The 20,078-nt window shown below is 47.2% G+C and overlaps 1 protein-coding gene across 3 annotated transcripts in view; it reads left to right on the forward strand.

The window, feature by feature from the left end:
- STXBP6 (syntaxin binding protein 6) overlaps positions 1 to 20,078 on the forward strand; it is a 404,737-nt gene that overhangs the window by 299,852 nt on the left and 84,807 nt on the right. For all 3 annotated transcript variants that reach the window (XM_086936998.1, XM_086936999.1, XM_086937000.1), the window contains 2 exons: positions 1,914 to 2,044; positions 9,062 to 9,227. In XM_086936998.1, the coding sequence (XP_086793124.1) occupies positions 1,914 to 2,044; positions 9,062 to 9,227 (297 nt within the window). The remainder of the gene's footprint in view (positions 1 to 1,913; positions 2,045 to 9,061; positions 9,228 to 20,078) is intronic.

A 20,078-nucleotide genomic window follows, 5' to 3' on the forward strand; every position in this document is an offset into this window, starting at 1 on the left:
AAGACATGTTTCTTATCCACCTATTGCGGTGGCTTGGCCACGTCCGATCTCCTCTCCTACTACCAAGCTTCGCATCTACTTGTCCTTAACGACTGGTGGTACGGGGACAGGAACGATCCGGCATATGCTCTGGAAAGGCATCTTATGGGTGAACGTACGCTCCACACCATTCTCTACTCGGCGCGTATACGCCGTGGGTTGCCCTCGGTAACGAGGGTGGTCTTTGCAGTGTGGCGGCAGTCTTTGCGCCGCATGGGATGGTGGGGCAAATTAACGGCGGAAACGCCGTTGTGGCATAACGGTCTGCTCCCGGAACTGGCGGCCCTGGCTGGGTTTGAGGGTTGGGAGACTATCGGAATAACGCAGCTGGGCCACGTCATGTCCGGCGCGACTCTCAAATCCTTTGCAGACCTCCAAGTGGACTTTCAGTTGCATCCGACCCAGTTCTTCCGCTACTTACAGCTGCGTCATGCCCTCGCCCCTAGCATAGCCGGCCTCGACTCCCTCCCGGAGTTTAGTCCGATCGAGGCGAAGGTCTTTATGGGTGACTTGGGAGACAAAAAGGTCTCTAGGATCTATCAGACCCTTGTTATTCACTGCTCGTCTACTCTCAGCTCCCTCCGGGAAACTTGGGAGGTGGACGTGGGCACCTTGGATGAGGACGACTGGAGAGAGGCTCTGGAGTCCCCGCGTGGCGCCGCAATCGCGATTCGGCTCCGCCTCATACAATTCAAGTATCTGCACCGGGCCTATTACACGCGTGAACGACTGTGGAAGGCTGGTTTGATTGCGTCGTCGGAGTGCCTGCGGTGTGGAGAAGTGCCTGGCACCTTGTTGCATACAGTATGGTCATGTGGACGTGTGGCTGGCTTCTGGAGGGGTGTTTGGAATTGTCTGGCTGAAGTCCTGGGCTGGGACCTCCCCCGTACCCACCGGCTAGGCCTACTACACATCATGGAAGGGGTTGGGGGCAACATTTATAAGCGTCATCTGCTGCTGCTGGGCCTGGTGGTTGCTAAGCGAGACTTGGCTCGGGCCTGGAAATCCGTGAGGGCCCCCCCCCTGTCGGCATGGAAGGCGGGGCTGGACTACTTTATGGGTCTTGAGAAACCGATTTTTGAGGCGCGGGGCTGCCCGCGCAAGCACTTCAAGATCTGGAAGCGGTGGGCCGAATACCGTGGTTTATCCTTGGAGCCCCCGGCGGAACCGGAGGAGGACATGTGATCGCAGCACTGTTTCTGGCCCTACTGGCGCAACCCGGGTTGCATCGTACCTGCTTCTTTTATGCAAACCATATATATGTTGCCTCTGTACATGTGTGGAAGGGGGGGTGGGATAGTGGGTGTGGGTGGGGGTATAGTTGGGGTTGGGTTGGGTGGTGGGGGGGGGTTTTTCCTTTAAAGCTGAGCTTCCTTAATGCTTGATTAATATCTCTTGTGTATGTTATCAATACATTGATCTTGATGTGGTGATCTTGGTGTGGGAAGGTGCCACATACATGTCATTCTTATGCTCAAATAAACTTGGTTGTGAAAAAAAAGAAAGCTGGAATGGTAGGTATTGGTGGATGGATGAAAGGGTGAATGGACAGATGCTAAGACAACAGATGCAGGGAGCTCTTCTAGGGAGGGGCAGGCTCGCTTGTTTGGCTTGCATGATGCCATCAGTGCTTTGGTTGCAGGTATTGTATTTTCTGGCTACTCCCTTGATACGGAGGGGAACAAATGACCACCTGGAAGGTGGTAAATCCCAGCGACTGAGATGAGTTCAAGCATTGCACCATTACTTGTTTCTCTGGCTGGTGTGTGGTGTCCGCCCACTCACTATGCACAAGATTTCCTAGTCTTCAGCCTGAGTGTGATTGGTTTGAATCCTGTAAAGTTTAATAGTGCCCTTTTTTTCTTGCCCTGCAGTGACCAACCGGAAGCCCTCCCAGGTGTCAATCACGAAGGTGAAGCAGTTCGAGGGGTCTTCCTGCTTTGTGAGGCGGTCGCAGTGGATGCTGGAGCAGCTGCGGCAGGTCAACGGCATCGAACCAAACAAGGTGAGCCCTGGGCCTGCCTCGGTATGTGGGTGGAATCTGGATATATATGTATGTGGGTGGAATCTGTCTCCCTATGTATGTGGGTGGAATCTGTCTGCCTATGTATGTGGGTGGAATCTGTCTGCCTATGTATGTGGGTGGAATCTGCCTGAGTATGTGGGTAGAATCTGGATATGTATGTGGGTGGAATCTGTCTGCCTATGTATGTGGGTGGAATCTGGATGTATATGTGGGTGGAATCTGTCTGTCTCTGTATGTGGGTGGAACCTGTCTGCCTATGTATGTTGGTGGATTCTGAAACTATATGTCGGTGGAATCTGGATATACATGTTGGTGTAATCTGAGTCTCTCAATGCTTAGGGGGGGAATCTGAATCTCTCCGAATGCATGGGTGGAATCTGAGTCTGCCTCAATGCATGGGTGGAATCTGAGCCTGCCTCAATGCATGGGTGGAATCTGAGTCTGCCGCAATGCATGGGTGGAATCTGAATCCAGCCTCAATGCATGGGTGGAATCTGAGCCTGCCTCAATGCATGGGTGGAATCTGAGTCTGCCGCAATGCATGGGTGGAATCTGAATCCAGCCTCAATGCATGGGTGGAATCTGAGTCTGCCGCAATGCATGGGTGGAATCTGAATCCAGCCTCAATGCATGGGTGGAATCTGAGTCTGCCGCAATGCATGGGTGGAATCTGAGTCTGCCGCAATGCATGGGTGGAATCTGAATCCAGCCTCAATGCATGGGTGGAATCTGAGCCTGCCTCAATGCATGGGTGGAATCTGAGTCTGCCGCAATGCATGGGTGGAATCTGAATCCAGCCTCAATGCATGGGTGGAATCTGAGTCTGCCGCAATGAATGGGTGGAATCTGAGTCTGCCTCAATGCATGGGTGGAATCTGAGTCTGCCTCAATGCATGAGTGTGTTTTGCTTTACCAGGTATGTTGCGGGGTGGGCTCATGGGGCATCAAGACCGGTTGGCATTCCGGGCACGGGCGCTCTTTTCTTTATAAAGAGGTCACTAAGGTTAAAGTGAACCTTTAATTTGACATCAATTATGCAAAGATCAGGAGACAACAATACATCGTTCCAATACAAGCTCTGTTCATGTAACATGGGGCGGAGTTAGAATTGTCCATTCCTTCCCTGAAGAAGGCGTCTAGCGCCAAGAGGAAGGACTACAAAGGAGCGGCACAACATCTTCGCATCGAGGTGGTCCCTCCCATCCCCCTGGCTTGCAGCGTGGGAGCGCCCTCCTACATCCAGGGCTTCATCTGTTTTCCTCTTCCCAGGGTCACTTCCAGTCAATGTTCCAGTGTTCTACATAATCATATGGACCTCAGCGTGCCACATGATATCGAAAACCAGTCTGGTCCGGCTGCAGAGTGCCCTTTCCACCGGTTATTCTCAGTTAGATCTTCCCTGGATTTGGCCCACTTCAGTACTTGGGTTTTAGGTTCTGATTCACACCCTGGTGGACAGAGCGTGCACCAGGTGCCGCTCTCTATATGTGTGGGGTGAGCTCCCAGACCCTTTATGGCCTTCTTCAAGTGGAGATCTGGTGCATGTATCTTCCTCCTCCCCCAGATTTGCCCGGGGTCAGGGCACAAACTGAATGGTGTTCTCCAAGTAACTGGCAGAGCACATAATTCCAGGCTGGGACAGGCTGACCTGAACCTAAACCTTTCTTCTTACTCAGTGCAAAGATCGCCATGTTTGTGAAAGGTCTGCTCACTTGACCCCAACCAGTAAAACCACAAACAAAACTAAAACGGTAACCTGAACCCTAATCCTCTTTTTACCCAGAAGAGAAAGGCCTGAATACTTTGCTTTTGGCCTCTCTTGTTGTATGCATTGTTCATGGACATTCCATTTGGGATATTAAAAACACCATAATTGGTCTTGTATCATTGGGTTCTTTTGGCTAAATTATTTCTTGGCTTCATTAGCCATCTTCTTTCTAAAGTGTGAAAGATGAGATTGTGTTTCTGATATTCAAGAACTGGCTTCGTTGATAAGCTTATGCTCGAATTTCAGCATTCAAAGAAAGTTCCAGGCCCATAATAATGAATATTGAAACCACCTATGGAAGAATACGTCATAGAGTTGTGACACTAAGGAACGGGCCTCACTACTGGCTGCGAGTGATGCTTTTTTAATGTGAGCATCTAATTTTACCCGGTGCGTTGAATTGAAGTACTCTGCACTGAACACAATGTTTGTATTGATTGTGATGTTTGGTGTCACCGTGCTGTTTTCTCCAGTGAAGAATTGATTTCTGCTTTTTGCATAAAGAAAGGCCGATTGCATTTAAAATTAAGCATGCCATGCCCCTGAGGGGGTAAGATGTGCACTATGTTTGCAATGAAGGCACACTGACGGACATTGAGCGAAGATCCACACAAAGCCGACTCCTTCCATTACATTTCCAAATCTTACCCAAGGGAGACAGCATTGATTGTTTCTATTTATAAATCCCAGGATCTGAATCTCTTCTGCAGACATTAGCTAAATGATTACCCTCTTACAAAGCCCTCATCAATCCCTCATTTTAGGCAGGGTCACAATGTTAAATCTCATAGTCTGGGGAATGGACTTGCGAGCAAATCTGCATCAGGAAGAGCAGGATGGGATTTAAAGGAAGATGGATCACATTCCATGAGAATTCTTCTGGGACGGGGAACTGGTTGGAAACCAGTTATTAACAGTCTTCATTCAATACTATTCTTATTTATGACTGCCAATATGCAGTAAGTGCACTCAGAGTTTAGAAATGACTTGTAGAGCATCAGTATTAAAATGCACGCCATTTGTCAAATACTGCATATTCCTCCAGGACAAGCTGGATGAGATAGCTGTGTTTTTAGCTCATTGTCTCTACCTTTTTTAAGGAGATATTTTGTTTAAAAAAAACGTCAATTACTAATAGAATTGGGAGTGACAGCTGTTGTTTTGAAATGCAGCATTTACATTCCTTTTACTTAAGTTCTGACTCTGGTATGTTTTACGTCAGTCTGATGTGTTAGAAGGTTATCGTTTCCACAGCAGAATAATAAGCAAGTGAATTCCCATCTTCATGAAATGGCAAAGTGACATTCTGCTTCCTCCAGTCGTACGAACGGCCTTCCCATATCCACATCAGCGAGGCTCCGATAGAGAATGTACTACAGACAAACTACAATGGTGGATGACGTTATGCAAGTGCAGATATAACCGAAGAAGTAACAACCAGAGTACAGAATAATTTAGAGGATACAGACATGGTTAGTATTCTTTGCTGGCAAACAAGGATCTCTGTTGCACCTCTTCATTTTCTTTGACCATCACAGGAGGAACATATTACTTTAAATATCTGGATTTATACTTGAATCTGGAGGTTAAATTGTCCCTAAATACTCCCAGCTCTTACAGCTGATGAAAGTGAAGCACAAGGAAAGAATTGATGTAACCAAGCGGACACAATTCAAACTGAGGAAACAAGATTGGAATTTATTTTCCTTCCCACCATCTTCACCCAGACTGTATGAGATTGTGGAGAGCGGGAGGGGGTTCAGGAGTAACTTTAGAATAAACAACCTATGAACCCACTATACAAGGAAGATCATGGGAGAAAGAAAAATGTATGGGCTGTTTATGTTTGCATCTTACCAAAGTAAAATCTAATTCACACATGGCAAACAAGACAAGAGGAAAATGATCCACGCCGGGTAATTATAAGGGGCCCTTGAGTCCCTGTATGACATAAGATTGGACTATGTTAACTCCTTGTATCTCGGCCTCCTGAATACCTCCTGGGCCGACTACAGGTGATTCAGAATGTGGCGGCAAGGGCCATTTTTCTGCCAGGGCCAGGACTCATACAACTCAGCTTCTGTCCTCGCTGCACTGGCTCCCGGTACGGAAAAGAATACATTTTAAAGCCTGGGTCCTGGTCTTTAAAACATTTCATAAGATTGGAGCAGCCTACCTTAGGGTAAGATTTCAACCTTATATTCCACAGCGTACTTTGAGATCTTCTTCCCAGCTGTTGATCTCAGCTCCGAAGGTCCTGCTGTCCCAGGTAGGGGGGTAGATCTTTCCAAGCAGTGGCCTTTCGGCTGTGGAATAGCCTACCCTTCTCCCTTAGACAGATCCTGGACCTCCTTACTTTTAGGAAGATTATGAAAACATGGCTCTTTCAGTTGTGAGCTTCGCAGTAGTGGAATGCTTTGTTTGATGTTTTGATGTTATGTGGTCTCCGTTTCTCAGTGCCGGGACACTCCTGGGAGTAGCCGTGCACTTTATAAATATTAGCGAACATAACATAAGATATGGCTAGGACCAGAGAATAACGAAGAATTATACAAAATTGTAAGGAATGACCTCGCACTCTCTGGGTTTCAGGCTTCATTATTGGCCATTCTTGCTCGCTAAAGAATCCTCTGATGGGCAGGCTTCATGTGTTCACAGGATGTGGAATGGGATCTCCAACATGAAGGATAAAAATATTTGTTACCTCCTCATTTAAATTACCTTTATTTGCTGAGAAGGCAGCGAGATGGTTAAAACATGGAAAGGATGCAAAAGAGTGGATATTACCCCTGCATCTGGCAGGTCAACATGTTTCAACCCGGGCCCCATCCGGGGTCTGTGGCATTCATTGGGACCGGGGATCCCTATTATCCTATGCTATAAGCAAACGCACGATCAACACACAGCAGTTGCACACACAACCTATGAATACAGGAAGCCTGCCCGCCGTTAGAGGGTTCTGTGGAGAGCACGGATGGGCAACGATGAGCCATGACACCCAGGGTGCTGTATGAGTGCTTACTTACACTTTTTTGTACTTATTTTTGATTCTTCGAAATACTGTGGTCCTATCCATATCTTATGCCATAACAGGACTTTAGCACCCCCCATATTAGGGTATTCTGCAGGCATTGACCCCATAACCTTAAAATATACATATTCTTAGAAATAGTAGGGAGCACATAGAACAACCTCACGTGTATGTCCTGAAGAAGAGACTAATCGGGGTTTTGAAAGGGCCTGACTGGTTTGCAGTAGAGCATTAGCAAGGAGGCGGTCTTGTTACCACCAATCTGGACTCACAGACCTCACTCAAGAAGCCTGGCCATGTGAGACCTTCTCAAAGCAGAGGTTGTACTCTGAAGATCCTGCTCCCTGTAGAAGGTCATCACAGCTGCCGAGAAGGAAACAAATGCATTGACTGGAGAGGTCATGAGATTGGCTGTTTCTGTGTGATCTCTGTGAGCGAGCGCTAGAAGGTCTGATAACATCTGAGTGTTTTCCAAAATGTCCATGACTAACGCTCAGCTTCCCAGGCACTCCTCTGCGATTTATGATCTGTTATCATATCTGAGATATGCGGCTTTTCTCCTGAATTCTCTGTGTTCCACCCCGTGCCCACAATCTGAATTCTCTCATTTTTAAATGAAGTTCATATGCAACATCCTTAATATGCTAAGAATCATGGGTTCATCTTCATTCACCCTGAAATATATTGAAAACCTTTGTGGGAACAAAGGAACTAAAGTTTAGAAATTAAGGAATATGTCCTCACCTAAGGGAATCTGTTGTCACAGACTCTGAAACACACAGGTGTTGTCTTTCTAGCCTTGACCCTTCCCAGAGAGCTCAGAGGTGTTACTGGTTCATGTCCTGCAGGCAAAATCATTGAACAGAAGGACAGGAACAGTTGCGTCTTACTATGAAAAGCCATAAAGTATCAGGGCCCGGTAAGTCGTTACTCCTTACCACAGAGCGGAAATAGCCTCGCTCCAAATTCAAGGATAATTCCTCTTATCTGTAGACTTTGGTCACCCTGTAGTCCAAATCCTCGTTCATGTGTTGGCTGCATGTGATACTGTTTCTTAGGATATTTTCATAAATTGACCCTGTAATTTCTTTGGCATTCTGGCAAGTGCCCTAATGTGCTTAAAATCCTTAACAGAATTCATGGCAGAACATGCACCATTGGTTGACGGCCTGTTCTCTCGCAGAGTTCTTGAATCAAGTTTCCTTAAGGCTCAGCGGTCACCTTAACCACTGTCCTTTTAATATACTGCATTTTACTCCATAGTTTAGCCACCTTTCTCACACCAGCATTGTCTCATCCATCCTCTGGCATAGAAGCCTCCATCTACCCTATTGATAGCCTCTTCTAGCTGTAGAGCAAAGAGCAAACAAAATGCAAAATCCTTAAATTTGACCTTTATCAACCCATCTACCCTACTTTTTCTTTTTTACTGAACATTTAGGTCAAGGGATGGCAGAGTTCACTTTGTCATAGAAGTATCCGAACTCAAGAACATCATAGTTTTGTTCAAACACACCAACTTCCAAGTGAAGTTATTGTAAAACCTCATTCCTATGTCTCGAGTCAAGTCCGAGATCTTTTCGTCTGAGGTCTTCTACTCTCCTGAAAGGAGGATGTACCATGTGTCTTCGTGTCACCAATCACAGTTTGTACCAGCACTGAAAGTTCTAAAAGTGAGCCTCCCGCCTAAAATTCAGAACTATATAATTCCTCCTCGATAACGGAACTCGTGATCCGCTGTTGGCCAGGAAGCCATCTAGAGCACTGGTCCTCAGTATGGGAGAAGCCTTCTGGTGGCTCTCATCACCCTGACCCCACACTCCTTCAGGCTGACCAGAAATGGTCTCACCACCGGCATACCACATTTTTTGAGAGGCAGCCCCGTAAGAACTATCCACGAAGAGGGGAACCGCCTCCATCTACACAGTTGTGTAGGGGTTTTCTTGTTTCACGACGCATTCCTGGCAACCACTTGTGGGTGGAGATCACAGAAGTCTGTTAGATGCTAGTAGCTCTAAAACAGCCTCGTGTTCTACGTGTCGCTACGTACCTAACAAATAATGAAGATAGGTTTCTTTAACTGCATCAATTTCCCCTGCTCTTTCTGTGGGAGGAGCCTGGCACTTGAATGTTGCTAGTTGTGTTTGTAGACTACTTTCAGAGCAGTGGTAATATTTGATCCCCCGTTTTTTCCTAGGATTCCCCGGAGTTCGATTTGTTATTCGAGAATGCCTTTGACCAATGGGTGGCAAGTTCCGGTTCAGAAAAATTCACCTTCTTTCAAATTCTCCATCACTCCTGCCAGCGGTATCTTCCCGACAAGAAGCCGGAGTTCATCAACTGCCAGTCCAAACTTTTTGGAGGTGAGTCGCAATCTGATCCACCAGCTATACTCAAACTGTTAATATGATAAACTGTTTCAATTTTTCATGCTGTTGCTATTTGAAGTTAACCACTTTTGAACTTCTCTGGCAATACAGTTTTTGTCGTATTTTTCCCTTTTTTATTTTCTCTTTTTAAGATATGTTAGGGAAAGATCAAACAAATGGAAAGTGCTTATGTGCTTGTTCGACAGTGTTTTTTTATTTAATTTTTATTTTTATTCAGTTTTACGGTGAAGTTACCCTACTAGGGCATGTCCCTCACAATGGATCTCTTTCACAAAACACTTGATCACCTACCACTTGGGTTCGTCAAAAGTTGAAATTTCATTTGTAAACTCCAAATCTTCAGGCATTGTGAGTTTTTATGAATGTTAATTCATGCTATTAATGCCTCTTACCGGACTCTTCTACATGAGTAAGTCTGAGCTATTGAAGAGTAAGTGGGGGAGTCTTATCATGTACTTCCTTTTTCTCTCTCTCCCTACCTGCTCGGCGTCGGGAAACCCCTTTGTGTAGCTGTGTCCTACACATTTAATCATAATAATAATATGAGAGGTGCCCCTGTAAACTCTTGGGAACACCCCCATAAAGTGAAACGTTGGGTTTAATTCACAAAAGATTTACATGGGTTACCCCTTAAAGGAGGCACGTGAGATGCTACAACGTGTTTGAGTACCCAGTAGAGTGTAGGAACAGTGAACAGTCCTATGTTTTATGGGAATATTGAGCAAGGGGTTTCCATATGGATAAATGACAAGTTACAGGACAGAGCTCATCACTCATGTGATCCGTTCCCGCACCCGGGTCAGGGTTTGGGGGGGGTTTAGGGTTAGGCTAGGGGGTTAAAGTTGCAATATGAAGATAGCTGCTACCTCTTGCAAATGGTCTCTGTAAAGCGCATTGACACCCATGCTGCCTGGTTCACTCTACTCAACCACTAGATGGCAGACTGTACCCCTCCAGAATCCCATAAGGCGCCAATAGAGTAATCCTGGGCCAAACACTGATTTAAGGTTGGCGTCTTATCTAGATTTAATGTTTTTTAATTGGCCCAGAGGGGATTGCATTAAAAGCGAATATCCAGGCAGCTTCTTTAGGTGTCTGTAGGAGAATGCCAGAGTCCTGATGTCTACAAACAGCACATACAAGAGCAGGCACCAGACGTGGTATGAAAAGGACTCTGCCGCAGCCCAGACTGTCCATAATCTGACGACCATGCATCACACATGTGAAGGCTGAACAGTTTCCAGTGAAGAGTGGAAGGCGCTATTTAACTGGTGAACCTGTTCATTCAGGGGCAGCGTGAAGGGGCATTTATCTGATTAGGACGTCAGATTGCCTGGCATGTTCAAAGCACAAAGTCGGTACATTTGAAACTCACAGGTCATGCAGTGGGTGCTGCTGGACACTGCACACACCATCACAAAGCAATGTATGTCACCGATGTACTCTCTACTGCACACACCCTCGCTGCACCATGCGGGTCTGGTGGCTCAGTGGACTAATGCATCCACTCCAGGGGCCTGTGTTCGACCTCATGGTCACAGGTTCAAATCCTGGCGGGTCCACTCAGCCTTTCATCCATCTGAGGTCGAGAAAATGAGTACCATTGAGTTGGGTAGCAATAAAACATCTGTTATTCAGCTCCAGGACACCTACGGGTAATCGTGCGCTTTACAAATAGACCTGTTATGTTATGTCACTGATGTACTCTCTACTGCACACACCCTCCCTGCACCATGCGCCGTCACCGCTGCACCATGCACTATCACTTCTGAGTCTCCACGGCATACACCATCAATGGACGTCTCACTCTCACTGGTGTTCACTCCACTGCACACACCCTCGCTGCACCATGCGCCATCACTGATGTACTCTCTACTGCACACACGACCCCGGGTCCCTCACTTCCTGCTGGCCTATCCCAGCACACTCTGTCAAGGACCGCGTTCATTATTTGAGGCGGGTTCTCGCCCACTCAACTAACCCCCCATTTCTTACAACATGAAATCAAAAGTACATCAGAGTGAATGATTACGTGTCTTCTCATCCACATGACATCACATCTACATCACATCCCATAAGTAAGTGAGTTGTTGATTAATGTGGCCATCCGTAAGCCTCCTGATGCTGGTTCAGTTCGTAACTCTATCCACAACTGTGAAACGGGCCTTTGAAAATGCCTTTAAGAAAAATATTCAAAGTGTTTGTTTTGAGGAATGAATCGTCTGCCTTTCTTTTTCAAACGCCAGTGATGGAAAACTTTCAAAAGCACAGACTCAATTCCTAATTGTAATACAGCATAAAGAAAACTCATTTAAATAAAAGCCTGCCTTTGTTTGCCCAGAAAGGAAATTACAGCACACGTTCAGAAGCAAAACTGTTATCAGAGATACTTGCATTCCAGCTGTAGGGATATAAACAAAGCTGTACAAATGTGTTCCAAAATCAGTAGGTGGAAGAATCATAAAAAACACAGTGAGAAGACTTCTCAAATTGTTATTGGAAGAAAACGCTACTGTCAGTCATTTTTGCACAGTAGATTGAACCATGGTGATATTGTGGCAGGAATTATCACATTTTGTGCGCTAAAATGTTTCTTTTTTGCACTGTACTGTTCTTAGAGAATTCAAGCTTGTCCTGCACCTCAAGAAGGGACTTCTATCTGATTGTCTTATTCCTCTGCCACAAAAAAAACAAAATAATGGTTCCTAAAGTGCACCCACAGAAAATATTGTTTTGCGCTGTCCGTTTTGATAGAAGTGTAATTAAATCAAAGATATGCTTTTGGGAGGCCTTCAAAGTGGTTGTTTGGGGCATATGCATTGCAAAGCAGTATCGTATTCTCAGGGCTATCCGCGGGTCACTCACCAAACTGGAAACCGATATTGGTGCCCTAGAGCCAGCCCTTTTTCACGTCAACAATCCTGCCACTTTGGCTGACATTCGTGGCAAGATATACCAAATGGACGTGACACGTGAAACACATTATCTAGGCAAAGAAAAGAGTGGCGAGGGGGGCCGCCCCGGCGGAACGCTGGCTGGACGGCTCAGGAAGCCTCAAGCTGCTGCTTATGTCTCAGAGCTCAGAGATCCGGAGGGCCAGCTCCGCTCTCCTCCATCTAAACTCCTGCATATCATGGCTACCTTTTACACCTGCCTTTATTCTGCCTGGGAAGCCCAGCGGACCTCCAGGTTTAATTACACACCATACAACTGGTCCGGCTATCAAATGCCCAATGGGAAGTCTGCCCGCAGGCTGACTCACCACAGCCTCCTACAAAGAATATTCCCAGATCCCAGCCCCCAGCCCCCAGGCTTCTCGGTGTGTATCGGGATGCCATAGAAGGACGGTCCCTTTCTCCATCTTTGAGAGAGGCCGTTATAGTTACACTACTTAAACTGGACAAACCGGCAGACCAATGCGACTCCTTTCCGCCCCTGTCCCTCATCAATACCGACAATAAAATCTTTGCAAACGTTTTGGCAAATCGGCTGCTATAGCTGCTCCGGTGATGGCGCGAGCAGACCAATCTGGTTTTATTCCGGGGCGGTCAACCTCCATAATCTTTGAACTCTTTTTGCAGTAATGCATCACCTACACCCACAGGTCACCGCTGCGGCCACGCTACTGGACACTACAAAAGCGCTTGATTCATTAGAGTGGACTTTCCTCTTCCCACTGTTGCGGGGGCTGGGACTAGGTACCCGATTCCTTGCACAGGTTCAACTTCTATACTCCCTACCCACAGCCCGCATACGGCTCAACTGCCTCATCTCGGAGTCGGACGCATTCCCAGTAATGTGTGGCACAAGGCAGGGCTGTCCACTCCCCCCCTCTACTGTTTGCTGTGGCCATGGAGCCCTTCACAGCGCCTCTCCGTCAACACCATGTGAGTAGAGGCATTGGCTCTGCATCACAAGGTCTCGTTGTATCACTCTATTTGGATGACGTTACCCTTTATCTGAAGGACCCGCAGACCAATTTAGCCCCCTTAATGCGGAAGGTGGAGATGTTCGGAGGTTATTCCGGCATACAAGTGAATTGGGCCAAATCTATTATCTTTCTTTGACAGTCGACCCAGCCCTTTATTACAGAATAGCCATTGAAATGGGCCTCCGGCTCAACCAAATTTTTGGGCATCTGGATCAGCAGGGACCCTGAAGAACTGTGGCGGGTGAACTACGAGCGGGCGATGGACTGGTTAGAAGACCACATTCCGGTATGGTCCAGTTTACCATTGTCAATGGCCGGCTGTATCACCCTGGCCAAAATGGTCATTCTTCCCAAATTCCTCTATCATTTCGTGAACATTCCAGTGCCGCTTACCGCTAGCTTTTTCAAACGACTATGGTCCAACTTATTTACATTGATATGGGCTGGACGGCAACCTCGGGTCCCGTAGGAGTTACTTACACGGCCTCATTCCCAGGGTGGCATGAGTGCCCCGGATATGCACCTCAACGCCTTGTGCACACAGGCCCAATATTTGCACTGTTGGGTTCACCCCACGCAGTTTCAACTGCATTTGGTAATTGAGCTGGAATGGAATGGAATGTAATGGAAAGACAACTTATAAAGCGCTGTAGTTACCCTGAGGCGTCCTAGTGCTAAATAGACAGTGAGCCGAAGGGAGTGGGATGGAGGACTAATCAGGTTGTGAGAAGAGAAAGGTCTTTAGGTGTTTACGGAAGGCTAGCAGGTTAGGTTTTGCGCACAGATGCTGGGGAAGGGAATTCCCTAGCCGAGATGCATTGTACGAAAAAGATCGGCCCCCACATCTTACTTTCTTAATCTTGGGATCCGTCAGCAAGGACAGTGTCAATGATCTGAGCTGCCTTGCTGGAAGATATGGGGTCACAAGGAGTTGATTGATGGGCGTACCAGTTTCCCAGATAAATCATACGTTCTTATATAGCGCCTTTCACCGTAAGGTCTCAAGGCGCTTGGTTTGGGAACCCGTCCTGGCCTTTCCCAGCGAGATTACCCCTACTGGGCATCCCCAAGGTGAAGACAAGGCATCCCATTGCGGTGGGGCCGTAGTTGAGATTAAGCAAGCTATTGGCCAGAGTTGCTGAGTGTGAACCCACGATTCGAGTAGGCACCGGAGCGAGAATTATCGAGTCCGTGGACATTTTGAGCTCAAGGCCCTGCCGCGTTTGGGATTGAACTCTGGTCCCGGGTCTGACCTCTGCATCAGGGACTGCCTCCTCTAACTGGTGAGCCACACTTCTCCAGATAGATCGATGGGTGGTACATAGAGCCTTAAATTCAATTCTCCGTCTGACTGGTAGCCAGTGTAGGCTCCTCAGTCCATCCCTGGCTGAAGTGCGGCGGGGGATTTGGAGCAGTGTGCGCGCTGCATAATTCTGCACAATCTGCAGCGTGTTCAGGGTGGACTGGGGGGCACCCAGATACAGGGCATTTCCGAAGTCTATTCTAGATAGGATGAGTCCCTGGATCATTATCTTCCTGGCCTCCAAAGGTAACACAGGGAGGATCTACCGCAGTATCCTGAGTAGACCAAAGCAGGTTGCAGATAGTTTGGTGGCTTGGGCATTAAAATCAAGAGCGTTGTCGAGCCAGATGCCCAGGCTCTTGGTTTTGTCTTTAGGCACCGGGGGGGAGCCTAGTGAGGAGGGCCAGAGCAACTTAAGAGCCAGGGGAGAAGGGTTGCCCAGGAGCATTAGCTTAGTTTTGTCGCTGTTTAGTTTAAGGTGTGACATGGTCAACCAATTGCAAACCTCCTCCAGACAGGCTATCAAGTTTCCAGGGTTGGACTCCAGCTGGTTGAGGGACACCACCAGCTGGGTGTCTTCCGCGTAGGTGATAATACGTACACCGAACGGACGGACGACCCCCGCTAGTGGCTCCAGCTAGACTGGACTTCCCCATGACCACCTACCACAGCTCTCTTCCTGCCGTACAGTGCCCCTTGGTCTGAGATTGACACCACACAGTGCTTGCATGGGGCATGAGACGGGCTCCGAAGGTGTGCCGATACCCCAATACTGCATGCTCCTGCTGTACCTGCAGTCAGTCACCCTTTACTCCTGCAGCTGCACGACAAAGGAGCTGATGCACTGCACATACCCTCGCAACAGCATGCGCCGTCACTGATGTACTCTCTACTGCACATACCCTTGCTGCACCATGCGCAGTCACTGACGCACTCTCTACTGCACATACCCTCACTGCACCATGCGCCGTCACTGATGCACTCTACTGCACACACCCTCGCTGCACCATGCACCGTCACTGACGTACTCTCTACTGCACACCTCCTCGCTGCACAGTGCACCGTCACTGATGCACTCTCTACTGCACACACCCTCGCTGCACCATGCCGCATCACAGATGAACTCTCTACTGCACACGCCCTCGCTGCACCATGCACAGTCACTGACGTATTCTCTACTGCACACACCCTCGCTGCACCATGCACCGTCACTGATGTACTCTCTACTGAACACACTCTTGCTGCACCATGCACCGTCACTGATGCACTCTCTACTGCACACACCCTCGCTGCACCATGCCGCATCACAGATGAACTCTCTACTGCACACACCCTCGCTGCACCATGCACAGTCACTGACGTATTCTCTACTGCACACACCCTCGCTGCACTATGCACCGTCACTGATGCACTCTCTACTGCACACACCCTCGCTGCACTATGCACCGTCACTGATGTACTCTCTACTGCACACACCCTCACAGCACCATGCGCCGTCACTGATGCACTATACTGCACACACCCTCGCTGCACCATGCGCCGTCATTGATTAACTCCCTACTGCACACACCCTCGCTGCACCATGCGCCGTCACTGATGAACTCCCTACTGCACACACCCTCGCAGCACAATGCGCCGTCACTGACGCACTCTACTGCACACACCCTCGCTGCACCATGCGCAGGCACTGATGTACTCTACTGCACACACCCTCGCTGCACCATGCGCAGGCACTGATGTACTCTACTGCACACACCCTCGCTGCACCATGCGCCATCACTGATGTACTCTACTGCACACACCCATGCACTATCACTACTGGAGTCTCCAATGTAAACACCTTGTAACTCGCACCTTCAGAATGATGGCCTGTCAAAAGTGTCATGACTAACCTGTATGCATGCATACACTCACATCATTGTGCTTTGTTTTTTTTGCTGATTCAGCATTGGTAAAAAGCACTGGTGAAGCTAATACGTTGAAAAGGCAAGGCCTATTGGCATTGCCAGTGCTTGTTTTAATTAGAAGTCCATTGGTATTGAAATGCTATAGTCTGCTCTAGCTTTCCTTTAAAGATAAAGCTATTACTTGAGTAACGTGCGGCATGGTGCAGCTTTTATCATTCAAGTCTCCATAGAACAACTTTTTTTTTTTTATTAGGGCAGATATTTTCAGGGCCTCCTGGCCCACTATGGTGAGACCGCTCCAGGTGGAGAAGAACAGGCGTTCTGTTCCTTCAGTAAACAAATGAGCAATATGGATGCCTTTAAATGTTGCTTTTATCTTGTCACATTAGCTGTGCCTTGGAAATGTCAAATGTCAGTTATGTCTTTTTTCAAATTGCTGTTTATTTTATCCTGGACATTGGTGTTTATTGTTCTTTCCTTGACTGCAAAGTTGGAGGATTTTTTTAAACTTAACTGTCTGACAGCGGTCAGTGGGGGGGTAGTGAGTGTGACATGAAAGGCTGTTGGATGTCAGATTTTGTATCTAACACACAGCATTTCAATAGCTTGTAAATGTACAAATATTTCCAAATATATAAACATGTGGGAAAAGCAGATTTTTTTGCAGTTCTGAAGTATAATGGAAAAAAATATTTTAATAGGATAAAAACAACAGCCTTTAATTGGTGAGGTGCAAATGATAAATATTTCATACAAGGAAGGAAAGCAGCCAGGATATTCAACGCCACTCCGCCTAATTTAGTCACAACAATAAATAGAAACAAGATGTCGCCCACCTCAATGGTCAGCTGCACATTAACCAAACATTACACATGTTTTAATACAAAAGATAGAGAGGCAACGAGAAACACTTGTCGAAGGACACATACAACATTGGACTATAAATAGATTTTCGTGGGTCTCGACGGTTGATGTTTTTTACTTCGTGTATTTTCAAAAGACCGCAACCAACGCGTTTCACCCTTACATAGGCTTCATCAGGGCAAGAAATCTGAACCACTGGGACATACAAAACTTTTCTATATTTAAGGTGGAAGATATTTGTAATCATACAATGTTTAGTCCTGAAGACAAATGTAGTTTGTTTATTCAGGTGCCAGGTGTAAGTGATCTGAATACATGTGTGATGTGCGCCCAAAATGATAAATGCGACCACGGTCCTGGGATTCACATATACAAGTCACTCTTGATGCAACTGCAGCTCTCTGCCATCTGCAGAGGCAAGAGGGAGGAGTCAGGCCACCTCACAAAGAAGATCTTTTCTGTTGTACAGGAAGTGAAAGGAAAGGCTGTGGGATGTCATTTTTTTCTAACACTCAACATTTAAGTACCTGTAAATGAACCTAGCCATCATCCATAAAGGGGTTTTTCACTCCAAGATCGAACCTATTAATCGACTGGATAACGAAGCCTGTTTCTTTTCCATCGCACTTAATCACAATCAAGTTTTTAAGGAAATACTTTTATACCGTCCCCCTGGCCCTCATACCTGTTTCCTTTCGGCTCTTGATGAATTTACGGAACTCTCCTTAGGCCATTCTGACTATACTTTCTTGGGGGGCTTCAATTTTCATTTGGTAGCCGTTGGGGACAAAGACACCACCCAACTTACTGCTGACCTACTCGCGGTAGGACTACAGCAGTTGGTGGCAGCCCCTACCCACCAAGCAGGTCATACGCTTGATGGTTTGTTCACCAACAACCCCAACATTTCACTGTGCACAGTTCTTCCCGTAGTATGGTCAGACCACTTTGCAGTCATTTTCAGCATCCTGGCTCATAACCCCAACCCGCCTCAGTCCACATCTCACACCCCCATCAGCACCAGAGCCTGGAAAATTTTGGACTACCCTCTATTGTCCAATATCTTGGCTGGATCTCCTTATGAGGCATCACTGCACCCCAGTCTACTGTCCAGCAGATACCAGGAATGGATTCTGGATGCAATCAATCAAGTAGCACCGGCCAAATCCATTACTTCCATTACTTCCAACTGGGCCACGCCATCTGCCCTATGGTTTACAGAGGATCTTCGACTTCAACGGCAGTATTGTAGGAATCTTGAAAGGCGCTGGCGCAAGCACTACAGTCTTTCGGACAAGAAAACCTACAAAGATGCGCTAGCACTATATAAGAAATCTATTATCAAACATAAAAGCGCTTTTTTTCAGGCCCAGATTGAGTCTGCCCAGAACTCTGCAAGAAAGCTATTTCAAGTAGTCGACTCTCTACAACCCTCCGACAGGGCCTCCCATTGAGCCATCTCAAGACCTTTGTAATACGGTAGCAACCTTCTTCTCCACCAAGGTCATGAATATCTATTCATCTTTCTCCTCCCCTAAATGCTCGGACTGCCTAACCCTCTTCCTCTGCCCCCTTCACTCACACCTACCTTTTCCAACTTTCATATGGTTTCGACAGACCAAATCAGCAAGCTCATCACTTCTATTAAATCGGGGTCTCCGTTAGACCCTTGCCCCCCTTCCATACTGAGCGCTCTCACTGAGATTATTACTCCCCCGCTCACGGACTTATGTAACTCCATCTTCCAGACAGGCATTTATCCTGAAATTTGGAAAAAGTCAGTCATCACGCCCCTGTTAAAAAAAGTCCCTGGATCCCGCTGACTCAGCTAATTATAGACCTATTGCCTGCCTCCCATTCCGGGCCAAAATATTTTAAGCAATCATGAACAAATAGCTTTCGGGTTCATCGATTGTAATCAACTTTTAGATGATACCCAGTTCGGGTTTAGGAAGGGCCACGGCACAGAAACAGCTCTGATAAAGGCCTCGAACGAGATTAGGACTATAATGGACCAGGGTGGGGCAGCGGTCCTTGTACTCCTAGATCTGTTCGCTGCCTTTGACATGGTTGATCACTCCATCTTGATCGACCGTGTCACATCCTTGGGGGTGACCCATCTTGCCAGGGACTTTATTGCTTCGTTTCTGGCCAACCGCACGCAGGCGGTGAAACTGGGCACTTTCTATTCGCCCACCTTCACCCTGCCGGCCGTGCGGGGTGCCCCAGGGCTCCTCGCTAAGCCCCACATTATTTAATATATATGTGGCAGACCTGGCGAGGGTCATAAAAGCACACGGACTGCGCTTAACCACCTATGCGGATGACACCCAATTGGTGTTGGCTGTACATAAGGATGGACCAGCCGTTGCTGCAAAATTCCAAGAGGGGATGTCGGTCATTAGCTCATGGATGTCGAGCAACTGCTTGAAATAAAATGCGGATAAGACTGAGGTGATGACGTCTTTGTTATATGGAGAGGATCTGAGGCCAGTCTGTTGGAGTTCCACAATTGGCTTAACAACTGTAATGAATTTCTTAATTTCACCTTAGAGTTCAGTAGAAAGGAACTGCCTTTCTTAGATCTCTTGATAGTTGCCACAGAAGAGGGATTAAAAACGGAACTGTACAGGAAACCTATGGCACGCAACGCTCTTTTAAGCTATGAGAGTTGCCACCCTCGGGCTCTCAGAGATAACTTGCCCTTTGGGCAATTCCTGAGACTCAGGAGAAACTGTTCAACAAAAGAGTCATTTGAAAAACACTCTGAAACCCTCTCGGAATATCTACGAGAAAAGAAATACCCGGCTAAGATCATC

This window comes from Lissotriton vulgaris, chromosome 9, assembly GCF_964263255.1.
Source record: "Lissotriton vulgaris chromosome 9, aLisVul1.2, whole genome shotgun sequence".
Taxonomy (NCBI): domain Eukaryota; kingdom Metazoa; phylum Chordata; class Amphibia; order Caudata; family Salamandridae; genus Lissotriton; species Lissotriton vulgaris.